The sequence below is a fragment of the Myodes glareolus genome, chromosome 8 (genome assembly GCF_982192425.1).
Source record: "Myodes glareolus chromosome 8, mMyoGla1.1, whole genome shotgun sequence".
Classification (NCBI taxonomy): Eukaryota; Metazoa; Chordata; class Mammalia; order Rodentia; family Cricetidae; genus Myodes; species Myodes glareolus.
Genome location: NC_142033.1, coordinates 26,507,118 through 26,531,534, shown reverse-complemented (window position 1 = coordinate 26,531,534; position 24,417 = coordinate 26,507,118). Strand labels below are relative to the sequence as shown.

The 24,417-nt window shown below is 36.5% G+C and overlaps 1 protein-coding gene across 1 annotated transcript in view; it reads left to right on the top strand.

Annotated features, from left to right (window-relative positions):
• The window catches only part of Adgrl3 (adhesion G protein-coupled receptor L3), a 722,793-nt gene that overhangs the window by 265,285 nt on the left and 433,091 nt on the right, over positions 1–24,417 (top strand). The window contains 1 exon segment of the mRNA XM_087908936.1: positions 18,786–18,989. Within this exon segment, the coding sequence (XP_087765062.1) occupies positions 18,786–18,989 (204 nt within the window).

Genomic DNA, 24,417 nt, shown 5'->3' with positions numbered 1-24,417 from the left:
TTTTAAATATGGAGGTTTATCAGTAATTTAGTTATGTATGCCATCTTAATCCTGATCCAGCTCTTACAGTCTTAACACTTTGCGATATACAATAAAAATGAAAAAAACATGATTTTAAAACATTTTTTATCTAATTATCCATACACCTAAAGTCATTTAAATTATATCTTTTTACTTAAAAATGAGAACAATAAATGATTTATTAGCTTATTTTGAGGATTAAATAAAATAACATATATAAAGAATCTAACTTCTGTAGAACAAGTCTTCAAACATTAATTTCCTTGTCTGTCCAAGAATTTATTTTTTGTTTGAGTAATTATATCAATGCATAATTAATTGACCATAAGAGGTGCTTCATTTAATGTTGGTATTCAGAAAATAATATAATTGTATATATATTAATATACACAAATTTATGTTGAGAAAGTCATTCTAAACTACTTGCTAGAAGAAGATTGTTTAAAATAATGAAACAGTGATGTATGGCATGTCATCATGTCATGGCTGCATAGCTGATACCTCAGATTTTCTAAAACATATACCACCAATTAACACTAAACATAGATAAGCCCATAAGTATGGGTCTTTTGGGGGCTCCTATACTCTAACTGAGCATTTAGGTGCACAGACACACACACAGATGCAGAAACAAAGACAGAGAGACAAAGAGAGAGAATAGATGGCAGAGACAGAGAAAGAGAGAATAAGTACTCAAACCCTGAGCAGAAAATACCTTTAAAAAGTTGCTAATATACTTGCTTTATGTTAATACTAAGAGCCAAAGTTATCTTGTCATGTTTAGACTACCTAGATCACTTTAATGTTGTTTATCCTTAGCAGCCCAAGCAGTATTGAAGTTTTCGAAGAATAAACTTTATCTTTCCTACCATGGACCATATAAGAGCATTTCCCACCTTCTATAGAAAACCCTTTTAGCTTGTATGATGCCATTTCTACCTTTGCAGAAAACAAAGGGCTTTAATGATCAGCTTTTGAGGCCCAGAATGCTCATAAATGGAGAAATGTACCACCAATTAGAGCACAGATATAATAGGATAAAAATTATTCGTGTTCTGCCAATTCAGGCTCCACATAATTTGAACCATCAGATGGTAGAACTAAAATTCACGTTACTTAATGAAGCTTTTCTCTCCCCCCCCCCCACCAAATTCTTTGATGGCATCTCTCCTGTTCCTTCTGATGTCCAGGGAAGCTGTCCTTTAGAAAAATGGAATCCACTTTTCTCAATAGTAACCTGATTGGAAGTCCCTCCCTCAGAGCAAATAATTAGTTGTGGTGTCTACTGAACTAGATAATCTTATGTCTATGGCCATAGATGCAGTAAGCTTCAGAACGAATTATGGCCATAAGCATATGATTATTTGTTTCAGGTCTTCCTCACAACACTTCCATGGGTTTATTAACATCACCTGTTGTTATCATTTGCATTTGTTACAGATAAAAATATAGCAGTGCTGAATGGGAAAATCCCTTGAATGGTGTTACACAACTCTTAACAATGCTCATGGGAATGCTCACTAAGGACCTGCTTTATTGGTTCGGGTCTCCCTGCCAGCTGAACCCAATTTCAATCACAGCATTCCGTATAGCATACGATATCATCTCCACAATCTTGAAATTCGGGAGCAAGTGAGGCAGAAGTTTCAATCACTGCCTGTCTATATTCTGAGAGCAGACTGATTATGTTTTAAAGTCAGAAAGAAATGTTGAAAAAAATCAGCTCTGCCACCAGCTAGCTGTTACCCTTCTCAACAAACTAGTTAACGCCATTCGTCACGTAAAGACTTTCCTTGATGCTGAAGATAACAGTGACGTACGAAAAACTTGTATGTCTGCCCTTCAGAAGCTGAAAGTACCTTAAAAATCTGTAAACCTGTTTTCATCTGGAAGAAAATTATTGCAGGGTTATATATTTAACAGTGAATGAATACTAAACATATAACTCCTAGCATAGTGGTAGGATTTCATAAATCTTCCATCATTTCCCTATGATCTATTTACCTTGAAGTAAATCTAAACTCCTAAGGGATAGACAAACCAAATACAGAATTATCCTTGCTCGTGACCCGAGTCTCAGAAAAATAAAGCAAAAACAAACAATAACAAAACTACTTGAACCTCATGATTCAAAGTTTGCAGATATTTATAAATACATTCACACAAAACTGTTGTCAGCATTGTTATCATCCAGATAAAAGTATTACCACTATACAGAGATACTTAAATCTCTCCTTGAATTGACAACCAACAATTGTCAAGTGATGGATCCTTATGCGATCCACACATAGACATAATTAGGAAGTTAGCTAAAGGACTAACCCTATAATGTTGATATGAGGTGAATAATCCTTATGTTGCCCCACATTGTCGGGACAATGTTTCCCCTGGGAGACAAAAAACAATCAGGGCATGCACATTATACATGTTTGTATATATGAGGTTGTAAATAGGAAGTGTCTCTGGTTCTATGTTTATCTGTCCACAGTCTGTGTCTCCGTGCACCTCTGTATTCCTCCTTTTCTGTTTTCCATGACTGTCCCCTTCCTCAGGAATTATAAGATCTGTATCTGTCATGAGGCCAGTCTGGAGAAGCTGGAAAGTGATGTTCAGTTCACGGCTTTACTAGGGTTGCACCTAAATCAACCGATTTTAGGCCATTTTAGAGATGTGGTTCGGAGAAATGATAGGAAAGCTGGAGAATCAAAACTAGCGGTGATCTGTGTGGCGGGAGCTTTTTCGAGGTGAGCATAAATAAATCAGGGCATTGAGCAGAACTAGTAATCCGTCTACATCTACAGCTCTGTGCCAGCTCCCCAGATCTTTGCAATGTGCTTTTAGATAGAGTCTCCATGAGTTGCCCGGGAATTTGCCGTTCTCCCAGTAACTTAAATTGCAGAGTTGCAGCACTACCCCTGACTCCTGGTACTCCCTCTGACTGACAGTAAAAGGACTTCAAAGTCTAATTTGGGACATTCAAGTACATCTATTCCTGCTCTGTAGCTACTTTCAAGTGCCAAAGGTTTGTGCGGCACAATTAATGAAAACCCAGACATAGAAATTGGGGTTCAACCTGAAGATCCGAAAAGCAAAGCAGTCAGCCACTGGCCCTTCCCTCGGCCTCAGTCCAAAAAAGGAGATCCTGCCTCCAGGAATCTCAGAATGAGACTGAGTCTGAGAGCTGTCTCTTCGTGTCCTAAAATCCTCTCTAGTTCTAGGATTAAAGGCGTGTACCACTGAGATTAAAGGTGTGTGTTTTTGCAGCCTGGTCCTTAAAGCTGGCCATTGTGGCTGTTTTGCTCTCTGAACTTCAGGCAGGCTTTATTTATTAAAATACAATTGAAATGCCGCTACATACAGATTTGCGGTTTGAAAAGGTGACCATGGTGCTGCGATATTTTAACTATTCAATTTAATCAGACTTACTTTCCTGATAATTATACTGAGTCACAAACAAGAAGCTGGAAAGTGTGATCAATCAACACACTGTGATGGGCAGGAAATCATGTTTTGTAGCGTCTTTAGAGAGAGGGAAAAGGGACTTAAAAACTTCAGGAGTACTTTATGGTGTTTTTTTTACTGCAAGTCTATTTGTTGTTGTTAAAAATAAGTCTCAGCTAAAGTATTACATTATATCTAAGTCAATTATAATGAACAGTTCTTAATAAGTACCAAAGAGTGATCGCCTGTGTCTTATTTATGTTCTTCTATATTTTATTTTATTACTATAAAATAATTTTTATAGTTGTATTCTACTTCATATTATAGTTCTTTTACTAATCTATACATTTTAGATTGCTAAAGTGGCACAAAGCTGGAGAAGTTCAAACGTAATTTCGCTGCATATTTTGCCTTATATTTTTTTCTATGAAGAGGTGTCTTATTATTTGTGAAAAAGTTAGGTTGATCTCAGCTCTAATTCATTTATGTGCTTTAGAAATTAATCATCCTTGTAGTATTTATGCTTGCCAGCTTAAGTGATTTGTAAGAGTAGCAATGTTCCAAGTGTTTTATATTTAAATGCATTGTGCACAAAATGTGTGTCATGATATTGGTGTGCGAGTTCAATGCTAACGCATCCAATATAATTCAGATTAGTCAATTTTTAAAGAATTTCAAAATATATACATTGTAAGTCACTATGCTTTCTATAATACCAAATGTTAAATACCAGTATGATCCTAACGCCATGTTTTCTTTATAGCAGTTTATTTACAACTTTCAGTATGAAGTTTCACTATTGAAAAGATTTTTTTGTACCTGGGACTATATTATATGGGAGATTTTGTGCAGTGAGAACTTATGAGAAATGTGTACATGTTAAGAGTGAAATAGCACTTTCCTATGTTCATATTTTATATATTTAGAATGCTTTGTGGGACTGAAATTTATCTTAATTTAATATCTTAGGCTACAGATAGAGTGTGACTGCAATAGGCTATTTGAATATTTAGTGTGAATTGAATTAAAAAATAACTTAAAATATAATAGTCATTGGTAACCTCTTCTTTAGACTGCTGTTTTCTTTCTTTTTCAGTATTAGAATGCCAATCACAATTGTAATTTTAAGTAAGCAACCATAGTACATATTACAGACATTTGTTTTCTTCATTCCAATAGACAAATTATCTGTTAACTATTCAAATTGTTAATATTCAATAGCAAAAGTGTCCTGGTTTGACATGAGAGACCATTTCTTTAACTGTGCAGTCGTTCATAAGGAGACAGCGCTCAAAAGAAGAGGAAATTTGTTCTACTGTTTCTAGGTTTTTAATTGATAACTTAAGATTGAACTTTATATTTCACTATCAATTGCATTTTTGCTTTCATTTACTATTTCTGTTTTTACTGAAATTTTGTCAGCATGCTAGAAGTACTGGGGTATTTTTGATTTTTTTGTTTGTTTATAGATGTTCTTTCTGTCAAAGAAAACATATCAAAAATATAAAGTGTTTTTTCAGGTAAGCTAGTCTAGTTGAGAATTTCTATGAGAAATATGTTAGTTGCATTTCAGAGTAATTAAATATCTTCACACAAATATAAGAGCAATGAGATTTGATTTGCCTTCTGTTTAAATGATCTTCACACATTTGATATAAGTTTAAATGCCTTGAAGTTGATTTTGAATATGGTCAGTAACATCCAAGACCACAGTCCACTATTTGTTTGCCAGTGTGTGTGTGTGTGTGTGTGTGTGTGTATGCGTGTGTGTGGTGTGTGTGTGTGTGTGTGTATGCGTGTGTGTGTGGTGTGTGTGTGTGTGTGTGTACGTGTACGCATGCACATGTGTTTGTTCCTGTTTAGGCCTGTGAGTGTGAAGGCTAGAAGTCAACCCCTAGGTCTTTTCTCAGAGGATTTATGACTTATTTTTTAATATAAGGTCTTGCTGTTTTAGCTACACTGACTGCCAAGAGAATCTTGGGGATTCTGCACCTCCGTCTTGGAGCTGCTATTAAAGTATATAACAAACATGCCCGCTTGTTTCTGTGCATGCCAGGGATGCGAACCTTGTCATCATGTTTTAAAAAAGCCTTTACTGGCTTCATTATCGATAGCCTCTCTATTTGCTTGCCAATACTAGTGTAATCTATTTCATTGTTAAAGTAGTTCTAATAGAAATTTAAATCAGAATTTGAAACCTGTCCCTAGACTCAACAATAAGTATAATGTCTTAGGGTTTTGGCTGTACTCATATATGTGTGAAAATATTTTCTAAGAATGTTTGATATATTTATACTACTCAGTTTAGTTATAACAAACTCTTACACCTTTATTCTTATATTAAGAAGTTATTCTGTGAAATAAAAGCACTCTGCCTTTTCAATTCATATCTTATGGCTTAGCACTGAAGAACATAGCTATCTTATATTACATGTAGCATTATAAAGAAGCATAATAATGTATGTTTTAAATTCAGATAAAATATGAAATTAAAGTAATTACCCTTTTATGGAGTGATGAATAAGTTGGAAGAGTAGTAATACTTGAAAAGCACAATTTCTCTCTTGCCATTTTAATTTGTGTTAAATAGTTCACAAATTGGGCATGTTGTACTAATGAAGAAAATATAAGTAGTACAAAAAATAAATGTTAAACATTTCAGTATTATTTGCAGCTATTTAATGAAACATTCAGAAAAGTCAAAGTAGGACATTTGGGACTAGGATGTAGCTTATATGGTAGAGTGCTTGCCTCACATGCAGAAGACCCTAAGTTTAACACCCACGCCACATAATAACTGGACTTGATGGAACATGCCTGGAATTTCAGCAATCCAATTAGAGACAAGAATGATTAGAAGTTCAAATAACCTTCAGCTGAACTTGGTGAACTTGAGTTCAGCCTGATCTTATGAGACAATGTCCCAAAATTATTGTTGCTATTATTATTATTATTAAAAGTTTTGCTCAGAATTAATGAGGATCATTTTTATTTCAGTATGTGACATACACACACAGCATAGCAAACAGAAAAAATGTGTGTTATTTAAAAAATATCAGCATATTAAAAGTTTGAAAAGAAAATTCCTTAATTTTCTTGGAATTCTAAAACTGACATGCAAACAAATCCCAAACTGTGCAAAATCATTAAATATTTTTGAATTAATCTACCTGGATTTTTTTATATTGTCGGTTTCAAAATTCTCACGTGAGCATTTTCATGCACAAACAGCAAAAACTGTCTTAGATATGTAAGTGAGGTTTTTATTTTGCTTTGTTTTGTTTTTTGTTTTTAGAGACAGAGTTTCTCTGTGTAACAGTTCTGGCTGTTCTGAACTCTCTGTAGACCAGGCTCACATGGCACACTTATATCTGCTTGCTTCTGGCTCCCAAGTGCTGTGATTAAAAGCATACAGCACCACGACCAGACTAGATATATAAGATTTTAAAGAAGGAATAAATTAATAAACACATGAGACCGATAGTAAGGCACTTGCCTGGCTGAATACAAAGTATCTTGATAAACTTAGAGAATATGGAGTACTTGAAATGGAATGTGCAGAGTCAGCATGTTGATAAACTCAGGCCCGTTAAATAAGTTACAGATTACCTTCGACTCGTAAAGTTAGAAGTAGGCACCCAGAAAATCACATACCTAAGCAAAGAAGAGATCAAGTGAAGTTCAAATTGAGGGTGGCAGGAAGATTATTGTTTTAGTTATATAATACTCATTTCCTGAAAGGAAATATCTTTGCATTGTCTCACTTTATCTCCAGTTTTTGAAATGTGTTGACCACTCGGACTATGGATGTCGTAGCCTCCCAAACTGATAACAACTTTTAGAGAATACCCTTTTTTGTGGGTCTTCCTGTGTGAGTGGACGCATGCGCTCTGGTGTGTTTCTTGTGTTTACTCGAGTTTTGAGATAGGGTCTGTCGCTGGCTAGAAGCTCACCTCGTAGGCTGAACTGACTCCAGTACACCTCAAAGTCACATTTGTCTCTGCATGTCCAGAGCTCAGGCGGCAAATACAGGTCACCCATTTACCCATTCCCACATGAATTGTAAGGATTTATTAGCTCCGGGTCCTCAGACTTACACATCTTTTTTTTTTTTTTTTTTTTTTTGACTGAGCCATCGCCCTCCTTCCAAGCATTCCAAATATTTTGGGGGGTTTCTTGAGCGCACAACTACTCACTCTTCTGGAAAGACCCTCATTGGAGGCACAGCACTTCTCAAACAGTTATTGAGAAAGTCCTTGTGAAGGATCTAATGAATGGACAGTCTGTGTGAATTTGCTTTGAGTTGATGGGCACTAACTTCTATTCATATTTCCGTGAATGAAGATTCATCCTCAGATTCATGGTTATAAAAAAGATATTTAAAATTTAGGACTTTCATGCAAAAGAAGTAAGACATCAATTCATAAAAAATAGCCTGTTACTTAAAGCCCAAACATATTTAATATAATAATCCCTTTCAAAACAACACCATGGAATGTACTCTGTTTTTATTGATTATATTTTATATGCCATAGAACTAATTTAAACTAAATGATGCATCAATTGTCACAGTTGATTTTTATCTCATTATAATAAGTATTCCAGAAAGAAAGCCTTGCCTGGTAAGGACATCCCTATACATTTGGACCCTTGGAACCCCCCCCAAAAATCTGTTTTCTCTCCTTATAGGTTAATCTTTCCCATATAAATCATATAAATTAATCATATAGGTTAATCATATAAATTGCTCACGTAAACATGTCTTTTGTGATTGCCATTTTCTCCCTAGCCACTAAAAAGTTATTTATACCTAACATGTATAGTTAATTAATTATTTTTATTTCATAATAATATTCCACTGTAGACACATGCATCATTGTACTCAGCAGTTGACATAAATGTAAATTATTTCCATTCTTTGGGTGCTTGTAGTCATGCTGCAAGAACGTTCTTGTGACACGTTTTATTTGGGGATTCTTGCATTTCTCTTTGGTATTTGTGTAGGAGTGGAAATTCTGAGCCATCTGATAATTCTGTCTGCCATTTTGAAGGGCCGTTGAACTCCTTATCGAAAGAGAAGAACATGTCCACGTTCTCAGGGTTCATGAAGGTTTTCCTATCTGTTCTTGATTAGCCCATCTGGTGGAACTGTAGCGATCACAGTACCTGTAATCTGTGCTTTTCTAAAGTCCATGCTTAGAAACTGCTTCTCACTCTCTTTGCCATACCTTTCATTGATTTCTAATTTTAAGTTCTTTTTCCCTATTATTAAATTATAAATATTTTATTAGAAAATTTTTTTAAAGGAGATAAGATATTTTTATTATAGTTGATTCAAGTATGGTGAAATTTTGCTCAGATTCACCTGTCATACCAATTTTATGTTATTTTGAATTCTACATCTTTTTTCTCTACTTTCTCTTTACTTATGCAATTAATTCATAAGGCAATTTATAATTTCAAGACCGTCCTATGTGGACAAAACTTATGATTGGGAATTATTGAAGCTTCGTTCTGAGGGACCTTGTACAGTGACATGTAGTTCATTAACTATATCCAATTCCTCTTTCTCAGGAAAACGTGAAGAACACTGAATGCTCATCTCAGTTTTCCAAAAAGTCTCTTCTTTTGACCTAGACTCAATTTTTTTTTTATTTTTCTGATTTTGAAAATCTTGTTGACTAGAAATATAATTTTTCATAGTTTTCAAGCTGTATTACATCTATTGGGTTAACAGTTTTATTTCCTTGGATGTTTCTCTATCATGTCCTGCAACCTATTGAATTCCTAAATTTTTCACGTCTTTTTGTCACTGTGACTAATACCTGACACGTAAACCATATAGGAGGATAAAGTTAATATGGCTCAGAGGGTTCAATTCCAAGCTGGTTGGAGCCATTGTTTTGGGTAAAGGTGAGACAGAATATCATGGCAGAGTAGGCACACTGCTTGCTGCTCACATGTGGTGTTAATGAAGAAGAGGGAAAGGGTGGGGTCAGAGAAGATGAGAGAAAAAGGGCAAGAAAGAATAAGATAAAGAGAGAATAACACACGGGGAGTGGGAAACAGAGGGAGAATCTAAGAAATGCCACATTCAACTGAATGAATGTCAGGCCTTTAACAAGTGAGCCTGTGGTTGATACTGCATATTGAAACTGTATCAACATCTCAAGAAAATTATGCAAAATTCGTAATTCATGCTTTCCTATGGAAGCTATGTATTGTATATTAATGTCTTTTTGTTTCACCTTGAGCCTGTCAATCTACTCACAAATGAAGACAGGAAATCCAGCAGCAAAGCTGAGATTTAGACCTCAGGATGGTGTGAACTAAGCACTATTGTGTATACTATATTGTCCCGCGCTACAGTCTCGCCTGCAAGAACCACGCGGGACACAGGATCCTTCTGCGGAAAAGCTTTATGTCTCTTGGGAGCTAGAGCATAAGCCACATGGCGGAGACCCAGATAAGATGGAACCCATCCCTTATATAGGAAACAGACCCTGCTTTGGACGTGTCACTCTTGGATTGGTCAATTGTCCATAATCCCAGGTGAATGCCTCGGGAGTAGGCGGGGACAGTAGTGGAAAAATACCAACACGTGTGAGCTTTCTAGCTCACCTGGCGGTGCAGCGCCATCTATGGTGGAGAGTGTGGTTGCGGCCTTCTACACTATATAGGAAAAGTCATTATTAGGGAAGAAAGGATTGAGAGCTCAGAGAACTGGTGACTAATAAATGTTGGCTGTGACTTGTTCCTGTCCTTTACGGAACCACAAAAGAGATCAGTTTGTTTAGAAGACGCTGCTTTCATGAAGCCTCAGAATAAAGCTTATATTATTGGCTAACCGAAGCTGGTTTCATATTGAAAATGGCTGTAGTGTTCTTCTGAATGATATTTGAAACACTCTTGCTCTAGACTCTGATTCAGATCTATTACATTCAAGATACAGTACCTGAACCAGTTTAAATCACAATGTTCTTAATCGGTAAAAGGGTAATTAGGCCAACATTGTTATAGTCTGAGGACTAAAGAAAATGATGTATAGAAAGGCTCTCACACAAAACGTCATGCATTTAATTCTGAGAGAGTGAACTCATTAAAAAATACCTTTAGGAATTAAATGTAAAACAAATGACCTGAAGTGTAAGCAAAATTTAAAATACAGTACCATCTTGGGGTCACTTGCTTTCAACAGTGTCTTTCAAAGACCACATTGTATATTCTTAATCCCTGAATGTGACAGTTTCTCTAATTATGTGTCTACACATTTGCACACACATTCAGCCCATCATTATATTCAAGACACACCCACTGGACTGTAGCTAAGTCTTTAATGAGTTACTAATGAACATTTTAAGCTTAGATCAGCATTCAGAACAATCCTAAAGTGTGTTGAAAAGCCATTCCAATTACAAAGCTGTGGCTTTTAATTAGACTGTAGACCCAATAAAATTTCCTGTTTACACTGTTCCTACTTTGAGGCTATCGAATACCAAGTGGCAGCTGTACCCTCACTTTGATACCATTAGCTTTCTAGGAAGAAGCAAAAAGGCCTGAATTCAATCAGCTAAATTTGAGAAATGGTGGCATTGATCAAATAAAAAGACAAAACAACAGGCAAACATTGCAATAGTATTCTGCGGTGTTTCATTCTTTTCTGCTTGGGCTTAGATAAACTTAAAACAGATTGATTTTGTTGTTGCATCAGAGAATAACAGATGACAGGAGGGAAAAAAATCCAGATATGATTAGATCATGTAGGTGAAAAAAAAAAACCCTTCCTATACTTATAAAAAGAACACACAGTCTGCTTTCACACATTACCAATTCCCTACAAGCTGTTAGAGGTACCGCAGATCGTAGTTATAAATACTACCTGAATTAGATCAAGCGTACTCTTTACTGGAGCACTCCCTAAGATCAACAGTGGTGCTATTTAGCAGTATCCTTTTTGCTCCCCTGTCCTTGATATTCTTAATAGTTGGGGAAGCCATGCAAAACGTAAGGGTGCATGCTTTCACAAAGAAGGCAAATAATAGGTAAAATATGAAGCAACAGGCTGGTATGTAGCTCTCCCTCCAGGGATACCACATAATAGCTTGAAAGAGAAAGGCCTTTTAGGTTAGTCACAATCGCTGGTAGTTACAAACTCTGTGATAGCCCTGTTGTATAGGTTGCTGGTTCCTGTTGGCAAGCTTAACTTGAGCCTCTGCAACTGATACACACACACATACACACACACACACACACACACACACACACACACACGTATGGAAGTGAACAATAATAAACATGATGTGAATATGCCACCAAGGTGACATAATCCCTGTGACATTTGAGCTTGTTACATTTCATTTTCGGTCCTCGCTTTGTGTTGGTGTTGACCATGGGGAGGAGAAGCAAAAATCTCTTGCCCAAGGTGAAAAAAATAAAGGAAAATAAAAACATTCTTCCTTTTCTCAACTGTTTTCAAAGATGCCAGTTTTGATTAACTTAGCAAAGAGAGACAGAACTCACTAACGAGACTGCGCTCCGTGAGTGTATGCACAGTTTTTGCTCATTTTGCACACACATCGAGGCTAAACGGCTGTGTGATTGATGAAGAGTATTCCACGACCACAGCTGCACAAAATTTTCAAGAAATTCTTGATTTTATAGCATTCTGAACCCACCGCTTCCATAATGTTAAGAATTAATATTCCTGAAGAGGGTAGCAGATGAAAGAAGACAGTATTACAGAGAGAAAAATTCCAAAGCTTGAGTTTTGTTACCAGGAATTACAATCTGTGTTTTGTTTGCAAAGAGCAGGTGTTTTTAGTCAGAAGAGAAACATTTACAGCTAGATGCCATTTCTTTAATGAGTAAGATACGTAAGAAGCATTTTGTTTAATTTGAATGAAAATAAATCTGTCTTCTGGGAAAAAGCCAAATTTATAAAAAAATATTAACAGAAATTGCCTACTTATGTTCACAAGTATTTGAGATTTGTATGATCGCATTACAATTTAGACAGTCTAATGCAGTAAGTCAAAACACTCTTGTACTTACACACCTTAGAATATTAAAAAAAATCAAACTAGAAAACCAATTCTAAAATAATCTCTAGAAGTTAACATCCAGGAATGAAGAATAATTTTGCCTTTTTATTCATTCTCAGAGGAGCATGGCACTCCACCCTCTCCTGTCTTACACAGCCTTGGTGACTGTTCTCACTCAGTCTTCAGGCAAAACTTTATGTTGTTTCATTTTAGTGTCAAGAGCTAAATTGTTGAGAAGAGTGAGGAAATGAGTCTGAAAGACAAATAGTCCTCCACACAGGACTTATCTATATTGTACAGAATGAATCCATCTAAGAAAAAGGACCGAGTAAGTGAGAAGGACTTACACTCAGGGTTACTATCAATGTTGCTTCATCATATAACGAGGTCAAATCATCACCACTCAACTATTTTCTTTAAGAATATACAATTAAGGGCTGGAGAGATGGCTCAGAGGTTAAGAGCATTGCCTTCTCTTCCAAAGGTCCTGAGTTCAATTCCTAGCAACCACATGGAGGCCCACAACTATCTGTATTGGGGTCTGGTGCCCTCTTCTGGCCTGCAGGCATATACACAGACAGAATACTGCATACAAAATAAATAACTAAATAAATAAACAGATAAATAAATAAATAAGAATATACAATTAAACAGGTTTTTCATGCCGAGCATGATGGGCGCATGCCTTTAATCTCAGTCCTCGGGAGGCACAGGCAGGTACATCTCTGTGAGTTTGAGGCCAGGCTGGCCCATAAATAAAGTTCCAGAAGAGCCAGAGAACAAAGAGAAACCCCTTCTCGAAAACTCAAAACCAAACAAACAACAGCAACAAACCGTTTTTATCATGTTTCAAGTTCTACATGGTAATTTCTACTCATGGCATCTTTAGTCGGGGGATTGAATTGGAGCTTTTGTGGGTACGTTTAGATATTACTATGAAGCTTGTAGAGAAATTATACAGCAATAACATACACCTTAGGGAGAAAGCAAGGAAAAGTTCATTGTTCATATGGGCAACACTATGGTGCTGGGGGAACAAGTACCTTTCAGATTTGCATGAGAAAGTAGAAAATGATAAATAACCATTTATGAAATAAAAACAAATGTCCACTGACCAGGAGAGGGAGGAGAGATTTAGGAACAAATAATCTTTTCTATTCCATTTATTAGGTAATAGTTAGCTAAATAGTTTAGTGAATATTCTTAAAAAGTTACTAAATGTAATTAAAAAATTGGCAATTTTAAGGTGGAAAAAATGGTTCAAACATCAATCTACAGATGCAGTGATATAATCAAACAGTCAATTGTAGGGAAATTGGAGTCAAGACCTCACAAATTCTTTCTTACAGGCTTCCTTTACAGACACTGTTATAGCGTGTTGACACTTGATTTAGTAGACCGTTGCGTTAGACTACAAAAATCAAAGAATGGAAACAGAGTACTGAGAATGAGCTAGCATACAATGTAAATCAGAAACCTTCTCATTTAGTGGGGGACGGAGTTTGAATCTTCAAGATCAAATTAAAACCGGCTTTAAATGAAATTTTAGAAGAAAAGTATGAGGATGTCTGATGATTCTTTCAGATATGTAGTGTACAGTTTGGAGTTTTGTAAGAAGACCGAAACTAGAATCTAGTATGAATTCAAGGAAGCTTGAAGAGGAGAGATTTCCTATAATCAGATAGTTTGAGGAGAGGGTTAGTCAGGTATAAGAAGGAGTTCAGACGTGATACTTCCAAGAGACGGTAATGAGAGACATGGAGTATACAGGTCACCATGATAACTTTGTTAGCATGCATTTAAAATCCTATATGGATCATACTTAATTAACTAGTAAAATAGTTTGTAAAATGCAACCTAAAACCTAGAAACCAATCACTTGCATAAAATATTCTTGGTTTGAGGAAAGTAATTCATCTGAACCCTGGTAGTCGCTCATGGACTCGCACCTTTGCACTCCTCTCAGCGCTAGCATATCCCTTGCTCTACAGCCTATTATTCACTTTCCAGCCTCATTTTTATGATCAATGTTTTTGTATTAAAAGCAACTAAGAAGGTGATGAGACTGAAGAGAAAAGAAGGAAGAAAGGTTCAAATTTCCTTGGAAACATGGATATGTATTTAAAATTTTTATTAATTCTTTTATTTTTGAAATCATATTATATGATTTCCCCCTCTCTTTTCCTCCTAGCATGCCCTCTCAGATACCCCTCCCTGCACTCTCTCAAACTCATGACAGATTTTTTATTTAATTGTTGTTTCATTTTTATGTGGCTATGTATATACATATCCATTCCTCCATATGTAAATCCGAACTGCTCAGTCTGCATAGTGTTACTTGTATGTATTTTGCAAGTCAATGCTGATTTCTGAAAGTATATTACAATGAGTACTCATTTTCTGCTCATAGCTCCCTCTGTCAGTGCTTTCTTCCTTCTTTCATTTCCTACCTTCTTTCCTTTTTTACTATTATTTTGGAAAAGATTCTTGTCGTATAGTCTGCTCTTTCCATGAACTTGCAATCTTCCCGATTTCCTCCTCTCAGTTGCTAATATTACAGAATTACACACCATGCCAACTCTTGTCATTATTTCAACTGTATAATCTATATATAATATAAAAGTGTTGGCAGTGCTATAAAAACATTTTATTTCTTTAACACTTCATTTCTTTTAATTTCTTCTGTTTTTTGTCTATATACAGCACCATGAAATTTTCATATGAAGATGTCCTTTGATTGAGAGAGTAAATACAGACATAGTATAAATAATTTCATAAACACAATGTGTCGCACACTACTAAATTTCATATCTTCACTATGCACTATTTGGAGATTATTAACTAGGAAAGCAGAATCAAAGTCCTCAAATTGTGAAAGACTGCCTAAGAAGTAAGATACAGACAGAAAAAGTTGCTTATAATGAATATTAAATATCACCCATGACTGCAGCAATTCATATTTGAAAACAGCAGATGCACCACTTCGTACCAATGACTCCTTATCATATATCTGATGTTTTAATAATTAAAGTGGAATTCCTGTTTCTGTGGAGGTTACAGAACAAACATGGCACACTTAGTTTATCTTTATTGCCTTTTCTAGAAGCAACATTATCGTGTAGCTGTATTGAACTTTTTTTATAAGAGTGTCAGAAACTATAGTCTCAAATACCTGAAGGAGGGGAAGTCTAAACGAAAAGGTAGCTGTTAATGTCACATGTTGGCCATGTTTTTCATCATGACTTTGAAAATGTTCTCTTTTATAATCCAAACAAGAAAAAAAATGCACCAAGAATGTGAAACATGTCTTCAAGTATGCAAAGAAACTTAGCTTTGAAGGGAAACTGAGAGGGTTTTCTTCGAGCCATGTATAGAATTTATAAAACTGGGTGGAGAGTGTCAGTAGAGATATCTCCTTACTTGACAGAGAGAATCTCTCTGCTTCAAATACAGTTGTGTCCCAAGGACAGCATAAGCTTTTAATTATGGCTTCTTCCCATGAATTCTTTTAGCAGGGGTTATTACTAGCTTGTGAGTTAAAGAATCTTTGTATGTGTGAGAGTCCAGGGGTTTACTAAACTTTTGACTGTGGTTGTTATTTTGATGATTAGATCCTACAGTAGGTCTGAGGAGCACAAATTGAATGTATGGTTACAACTGAAGCATATATATCTTTGGAAGCTCCACAATAGCTTAATCATAGTATGTGCAATATTTTTTTAAGATAAAAAATAAAATTTGGAACTTTGTTGCCACTCTTCGGTGACTCTGAAGCACAGTGAATTTAAGTGAGCATGAACTACACTGAATCGAGCACACCCAAGTCTCAGTTCCTCCAACTTGAGAGTCATATTAGTTTAACTTTCTGTTCATTTTTGTTCTTTGGACTCTGTCCATGAAATCATGGTCTTCTCTCGTGCAAATGAGCTTCCACAAGATTCTTCATTGCTGCTTGCTTGTCTCTGGAATATGTTTTTTGTAGTGCATGTGGAATGAATGCTCGGGGAGATTCAGGCACGGGGACATTTGTCACCTGCTATCTATTGCGTGTGTATTTTGAACAGCTGTCATTCTCTGCTTGCTCTAGAGTTGGCCTTTTAGTAATTTTATTTTTGCAAACATTTGATTGCTACCTCAGAGGAAATCCCTGTTTTGTTTTTTTTTTGTTGTTGTTGTTGTTTATATCTTTCCCTGCCATGCCATTCTCTTTCCCCCCAATAATTATTGTAGACATAAACTTTTTAATGACTGTGACATTAGAGCCCCCATCTGACTGTTGCTTATTCTCCTGCATTCCAAACTGTTCCTCTTGACTTCTATCTGCATGAACCAGGTGTGCTAGTTCCTGAGCTGTTCCACATAGGAGACCTCTGCCACAGCCTCAAGTACTTTCTGCTTCTCATTTTTATGACTTTTGTCATATTTTGATATGATTTTTTTCTAAGTTCAGATCTTAGAAAACAAATCTTGGTTTGAGTTTGATCCCAAGAGTGCCTTCCTTAAAAATTCAAATAAGCCATTTTTATAGCTTACCCCATTCATATTTTCTGAGGACTCGTGATATATCTATCTATAGGGTATTCTTCTTTGTGTGTTATGTCTCAATGGCCCTAGTAAGGTGAATGGTTCATTTACACACCCTTGTAGTCTGCTTTGTCCACCAAACTCCTCTATACCTTAAAGAGGAATTGATACTTGATGAGAACTCTATATTTACATATTGAATGAGTAAAATCAAACCAGCTCACAGCCCATCATTCCAACTAAGCTGGCAAGTCAACTTGGCAAAGAATAAAATCTTTCACCATCATTATATCAGAAGCTTTTTGCATGATGTCTTATATAACACACTTTCACTGGTGTCTTGACACTGAATAATTGTAAAGATCTTCAGAGACAAGTATTTGTAAATAATCCATAAAATATATACACTTAGTTTCATTGTTACTAGGGGTATAGAGAAAAGGAATTTGAGACATTTGAAACATGCTTTTCGACACATTCCATTTATGTAGCTTATCAGAATGGTGTTTGAACTGTTTTGGTATATATATTAACAATGCTATATTATGCTGTTTAAATGTGAATTATTATTTCATAGCAGTATAAAAAATTAAATTTAGAATTTTCCATCAGGTAGATTTTCTGATTTTTTTCATATTACTTTGTTTTTTTTTCTGTAAAGGTTTTGTCATTTTGTGTTGTGGAGTGATCTGATTCTATTCTTAATTTACAAATAAAACATATACCTAGATATCAGAATCCTACTATATAACCTTGTATTAGATGATTGTTGCAAAATGCTTTTTCTTCATTTGTTTTCTTCGTTTTTTCTTCACTGTTTTATATCAACTATATAGAGAAATATTTTGTCTTTAAACCTGTAGCTGTAAACATTTAAAAATGTATGCACTGAGAATGATGTTTTCCTTTGTAAATCCTTTGCTTTCTATTGACAGGTAGATTTCATTTTCTTTCTTATTGAATAAATTAATTGAAGTTAGTATAGAGAATTGTGTATCTTGCTTATAAATGCACCATAAAGAAATTATGTACTTAGGTAGCTCTACTATTTCATAGCATATAATATATGATTGTTGTGTCAATTTTTTAAAATATCATATGTGTATAATTTTATTTTACCATTATTGTCTTGGTCTTCCATATTTATTCATTTATGTAATATGCAACATTTGTCAGTAAAAATCACTGTGTATATAAGTGGCAAAAATGTATGTATATCTTTTCACATTAATGTCCATCATAGCTCTTAATATAGTTATCTTTTCAAAATGTTAGCAAAATGACCAAAAAAACATATAAAGAAATACAAAATAATCATTTAACTCTGCACCAGAACAAAACAAAATAAAACAAAACAACGAAAACAAAAATAACAAAATCAAAATCCCTTTATATTGTCAACATTTTTATGTAAAAATCTATGAGTTTGGTAGCCAATGTCTAATTCATACTTGTGTTTATTAGTGCCCATAGTTTGTATTCCAAATCTATGAGACTACTAAAATATAGAGGGCCTTTATATTTTGTAGGTAACTAGCTTACTCAGTTTCTGCAATTATGTCTAGTTTAATGATCATGCTATGAATGGGGAGGAGAATAGTGTTCATAATCTATGCCCTAGTGGTCAGAGTGGGACTTGGGGTGGCTGGTCCTAAGCCTGAGTCTGCAATAGACTTGTCCCTTGGGGATGCCCCCTACTGGGCTCCTCTGAGGCCTGTGTAAGCAGGGGTCTGATGGTGCGCCCTGCGGTCCCCGTAGGTGGCAAGCACAGTGAGAGACATCCAGCCCTCGCTGCTCCACTGCGACACGCGGAGCGCAGCGCAGGAGGCGCTCTACCTCCCAGACATCTCCTTCAGCAGCCAGCGGCGGAGCGCGCCACTGCTCATCGAGGACAAGGGTCACGTGGAGCTGCCAGAGGAGGTCGTGGACCAGGTGCCCCAGGAGCACAGATTGCAGCCCAAGGTGCGGCCGGCGGGGGAGAGGGCTGGGGTGGCAGGGCACGGGCTGAGGGGAGGCTCATGTTGCCTTCCACCTTTGCTGGTGGCCTGTGTTTCTGCTGTAGCAGCGCACGCCTATTCAGCAGTAGTAGAGCCATATCCTAGTTTGAAATATTTTGTTTAAAATGTATGGTTGTGATGGAAACCAAGGATTGTGACACGCACATGTCATCCCAACAATCTGAAGGTGAAAATGGAAAGAACAGCGTCCAAGGCCTAAGCTGTGTAGTGAATATTCAGGCCAGCCTGGACTACCTGAGCAGACATCCAAATAGAAAAAGTAAAACCAAAACAAAGAAAGAAAAGAATTAAAGTTGAGTTAGAAATGCTATCTTGCATTATTGCCTGATGCTTCAAATTACGTTTAAAAAAGCATTTAACTAACTGTAAAATTCCTATGAAAGATGAGCATTAACATTTCTGATTTGGGGGAAGAAGTCTCATCAGTAGGAACTGACAAGATTTTGAAAAGATTATGATTAAAGCATCATAGTAAGGAATTAAACCTCAGGAAAACGCTAGTAATATCATGAAAATGTTGGGATGTACTTACAATCTTGGTTCCCCGATGGCAACTCTATTGAGTCCAGCTAATAAAACTCCATTGAAGAACACTATATAATATTTCCATAAAATTAAATAGTATTTATACTGTCTACTATACAATTTCTTTTTTTTCCCCACAAACCTCCATAGGGTAGTCTTATCCCTTTAATTCCAGGGGCAGAATGGGTGTTCATAACATTCAGAACTTTGTGTGCTACAATGTGAGAAGCCCTGGGAAATATCTGGCTGAAAACCATGAATTTCTAGCTACCCTGCTTACTATATAGTTTTTTTTTTTTGAAAGGATTAAATGCAAAGGGGAAGCGAACACCACTGTATTAGTTGTATTTACTGTTTAAGCCCTGTTTTGGCAACATGAAATAGAGTGCTTGAATGGCTTGTCATAAGTCCATTTCATGTTCTAAAGACCCATGAGAGTTAGCCCCCAGTCTTCAGCTCTAGTGAGCACATGAGGTGAGGGAAGGGTGTAGGGAACATGGTGCTCACAGTGGCTTTGTGGCCTCTGTCACCAAGTTCCATCAATGCTCACCTACCTGTCCACTCAAATTAGCGTTTCTTCCTTGATGGATATGACTGGGTCTGTGGTGGCCGTGGTGTCCACAGCAAGAGTGGCTCCAGTGTGTTGCAAAGATTCAAGGACACTGAGGAGTACACATTCTTCCTGTTTCGCTGTCCCCCTTTCAGATAAAACATGCTCTGAATTAAGCACATTTTCATTTATAACACAATGTGAAAATGGTTGTGGAAATTTTATGATGATTTTGACTTAATTTGTATTCTACAGTAGTACTGCAAATAAATAGAATTTATGTTATTCGGGTTAACCAGTATTCGTGGAAATTTCTAGAATAGTAAGGCATACATATTTAAAACAATACATATATATGTATTCTCATTTGCAGTTTTGTCTTCTGATAAAAAATTTAGAACATAGGATCATTTTCTATATTTATTAAAAAGTTACTTATATTTAGATAGTCCCCCCAATTTTTATTGCTTCCTGTTTCAGAACACTCTTCTACGTCACTAGCCTTTCATTCTTGCCACATATATGTCATAATGCAAGGTAGTGGTAGGGTTTAAATCAGAAAAAGTAAAAAAAAAAAGAAGAAGAAGAGGTTTTATATATATATATATATTATTTTAAACAGAGATGAAAGCGGACACATTAGTAGACTGTGTGGCAGCTCAAACGCAGAGGGTAAAGGCTGTGGATGCAGGGGAGCTGAAGGAACAGAGAAATTCGTTATCACTGTGCTGCTTTTAGAAAGTCGCTGTCCTGTGAAAGTAATTTCTCCATGAGACAGTCAGACTGAAGGTCATTTGAGATTGTTTCCCACAGAAAGAGTAAAGAAGAATAAGTAAATATTACAGGGCATAATCCTTCCCCGTAGTAAGGAGAGCACACAGCTAGAGTGCTTAGATCGGTATTAAAAATGGAATTGAAGTAAGAGCTTCATATTATCTTGAACTCTTTAAGTTGAAAAGACATGGCATAATTCAAACAAGAAAATGTCAGGGAATTCGACTTCCTTCCTTAGCTCTTTGTGTTCTTTTTTTAAAAAAATAAATAACCTGTTGTAGATGAAGATGCTGTAAACATATAGTCCTAAGGAAATAGTTTAAATAATGAAGGCCAATATTAATCTGTGGCTTAAAAATTAACTTCATCTTTCCTTAAACCTAACCTAAGTTTTATTTTATAAATAATCAAGCAAATAAGTGGAGACTCAACAAATCCAACCATGGCAGTAGAACAAAGTCTTTTCCAACCTGTGAAATGGCATTCTGACATGTTTGTCCTTGAATTTATTTAACTTTTTAGATTCAATAGAAATTAAGAGCAAATGAGTGTATTCACAGAAACTAGAAATTCACTGCGTAGTAAGAAAACGAGGTGTGCGCCCAGGCATGCACGTGTGTGTGTGCACCCACACATAGACATTTAAATCAGGGTTTCCTGAAGTACTTCAGCCAGGAGAAAGCCTTAAGCCAATCCCAGTCAAAATCCAAACCTAAATATTCCCTAGAGGACAGAGGAAGGCCAACACATCTTTAAATATTTTTTATTAATTCCTTGGAAATTTCATAAAATATTCTTTGGTAGCATTCATGTCCCCCCCTCCCCCCGCAACTACTCCACTTATTTCTCCCATACCATAACTACTTCCTCTCCTCTCCTCTCCTCTCTCCTCTCCTCTCCTCTCCTCCCCTCCCCTCCCCTCCCCTCCCCTCCCCTCCCCTCCTCTCCTCTTCTCTCCTCTCCTCTTCTTCATTTCATTTTCTTTTTCTTGAAATAGTTCATCCAGTCTAATGTATGCTGCTCATAAATTCCTGGGTATGGGCCATCCACTGGACTTGCTGTAGCTTCCAAGAGCCACACACTTGATAAAAAGTGACCGTTCCTAACCCCAGAGCATCTTCTGTCCATAGCTCCTCTGTTAGCGGCAGAGATGTATGAAATCTTTCTTATTCCGTAGCAGCCTCTCGACTGGCCTTATCTTGTGCAGGCCTTCTGCAGGCAGCCACAGGGGCTGTGACTTGATGAGTACAGTGGTCCTGCCATATCCTAAAGACATACTTCGCTCTGGTCTTCCCCAGCCACTGACTCCTACAGTCTTTCTGTTTTCTCTTCAGTGATGGTCTTGAGCTCGGAGGTGGTAATATATAGAGCTCCCTTTTGTGCCTGAGCCCTCGACTGATAGTTATTCTCTGCCTTTTGACCAGCTCTGAGTTTCTATGTTAACCACCATCTACAGCACAAATGGTCTTCTCTAATGAGATCTGGGAGCAGCCCTCAAATGTGGGCATAGCGATATGAAATGAGAGAACAGTATAATATTGCATCCATTTAGCAAAATTGTACCAGTACTCACTTTAAATCATTTAGTTGTTACTTTGATAATGATCTTGCAGGTGCAGAGGGAGGTCACTGAGAATTTTTTATCAAACTTGAAAGCCACACAGTCTGTACCAGATTCAGACCAGCTTTCTCTTAAAAAACAGATAAAGCAATCCAAAAGTACTTTTAAAAAAATCTTAAAAATTCTATCCTGAACTTATTTTAAAGCACACTTCTTGTCCCATAGGAGCCGAGTGCTTTTTTTTCTTTAATAGTGCTAATATATTCATTCAGTCCTCTTGGAGAATCACATAAAACTCTACTTGATTTATCCCTCATTCTTAGGTATAAATGTTTACAGATGGCAATGTCTGTATTGTAGTTATGAACAAAGGTAAATCTCCACTTAATTATTAGAAGGATTTTTTGCGTGGAAATCAACCTTTAAATTATTGTGCTATATGCTTGATGCTACTATATTCGTTCTTGGAAATTTTTATTTTTATATGTAATATTTGATGTGCAAACAGAATGAGCACTATGTTAATGGTCAACAACATGATGCTAGAGGAATCCCTGTCTTGGGTCTCTCAGCGAGTCTTTAGTCATTGACAGAAAGAGTGTAATTCAATGAATGCTCCTTGAAGACCCTTGCTGTTTATACTACAGCATGGAAAAATTCTTGTCAAAGTAATACGTAAGGATAATTTGCATGCGTGTATGTTTGTATTTGTGTTTTACAGGATGCTAAATGTGGAAACTGTGGTTTAATAATCTTTATTTTCAAAAAGGCTGCTTTTGCTTATTGTTTTCTGTGGTATCATCTCTGATGGTACCCTTATCTTCTCAGCCACAGGATCAACTCACACCTCCTGCCCTTTGCCTTCTTGTCTCTTAGTTCAACTCTCCATGGAGTCTAATCAATATTCCTTGTCTGCTGATTCCAGTTACCAATATTTCCTTGGGCATGGGAAGCAAATAACTGAGTATGAAGTGCAATAGAGCACAGTTTACCTGACTGAGTCACACACAGACTCTGTTCCTGAAGATGAAATGGTGTGTGCACTGCCTCCTGGCAGGCAATTCATAGTTAGCTCAGCACAGAGGGAAAGAAAGACACTGCTGTAAACACAAGGGTTCGAGTTTAGTGTAGTTGGAGCATCAGGTCCAAGTGATAGTTTCCCAACATCATTCTAGAAATGATGAAGAAATAGAAAAAAATGAGCAAGGATCTGATGAGAAAAGGCATATTATCTTGTGAGGAATTTGGCATTTTTCAGTTGGCAGTGAGGAAAAAAAATGGTCGATATTAGAATTAAACAAGGAGTAGCACATTAAGAACAGAGACAAATGACAACAAAACAAAACAAAAACACTAGAGGCTTTAAAGCAAACTGGAGAATTACATTGACTCATAGGAGCTATGAGTTAGTTGTGCCAGTGTTCTGACTCCAGGAGGGAAGGTCCAAGGAGAGAATGTTCATACTAATAGAGAAGGAAATGAACTCAGTAAATAACATTCAGGAAGCCCTGAGAGTTATTCCAGCATCCCTGGGACCCCAAATCTTGACAATGAGGCTAAATGTGTAAGATTTAAAGACTCATTGTATATGTAAGTCATAGAAAACACCAGGAAGAAGACCACTCTGCTTTAACCCACTAAATAAGAACAGTTCTCCATTTTACTGAGATAGGGGCGACAAGTATGGATGGTAAAGTCAGTAAAGCATGATGGAGTTGCTGGCCAAACAAAGTCTTCCTCATTAAAAATACAAGAAAGGCAGGATTAGTCTTTAATAGCCCTGTTTGGCCAGGAGTGATAAGATATCCTGAAACACAAGCATATCTGCTAGGATTGCACTCAGTCCTTCCTTTACTCCCCTGTAATACCTGGCAGGGATACAAGGGAGCCAAGATTAGTCTGAATTTTGAGCTTCTCTGTCTTCTCTTCGATGTGTGTGTGTGTGTGTGTGTGTGTGTGTGT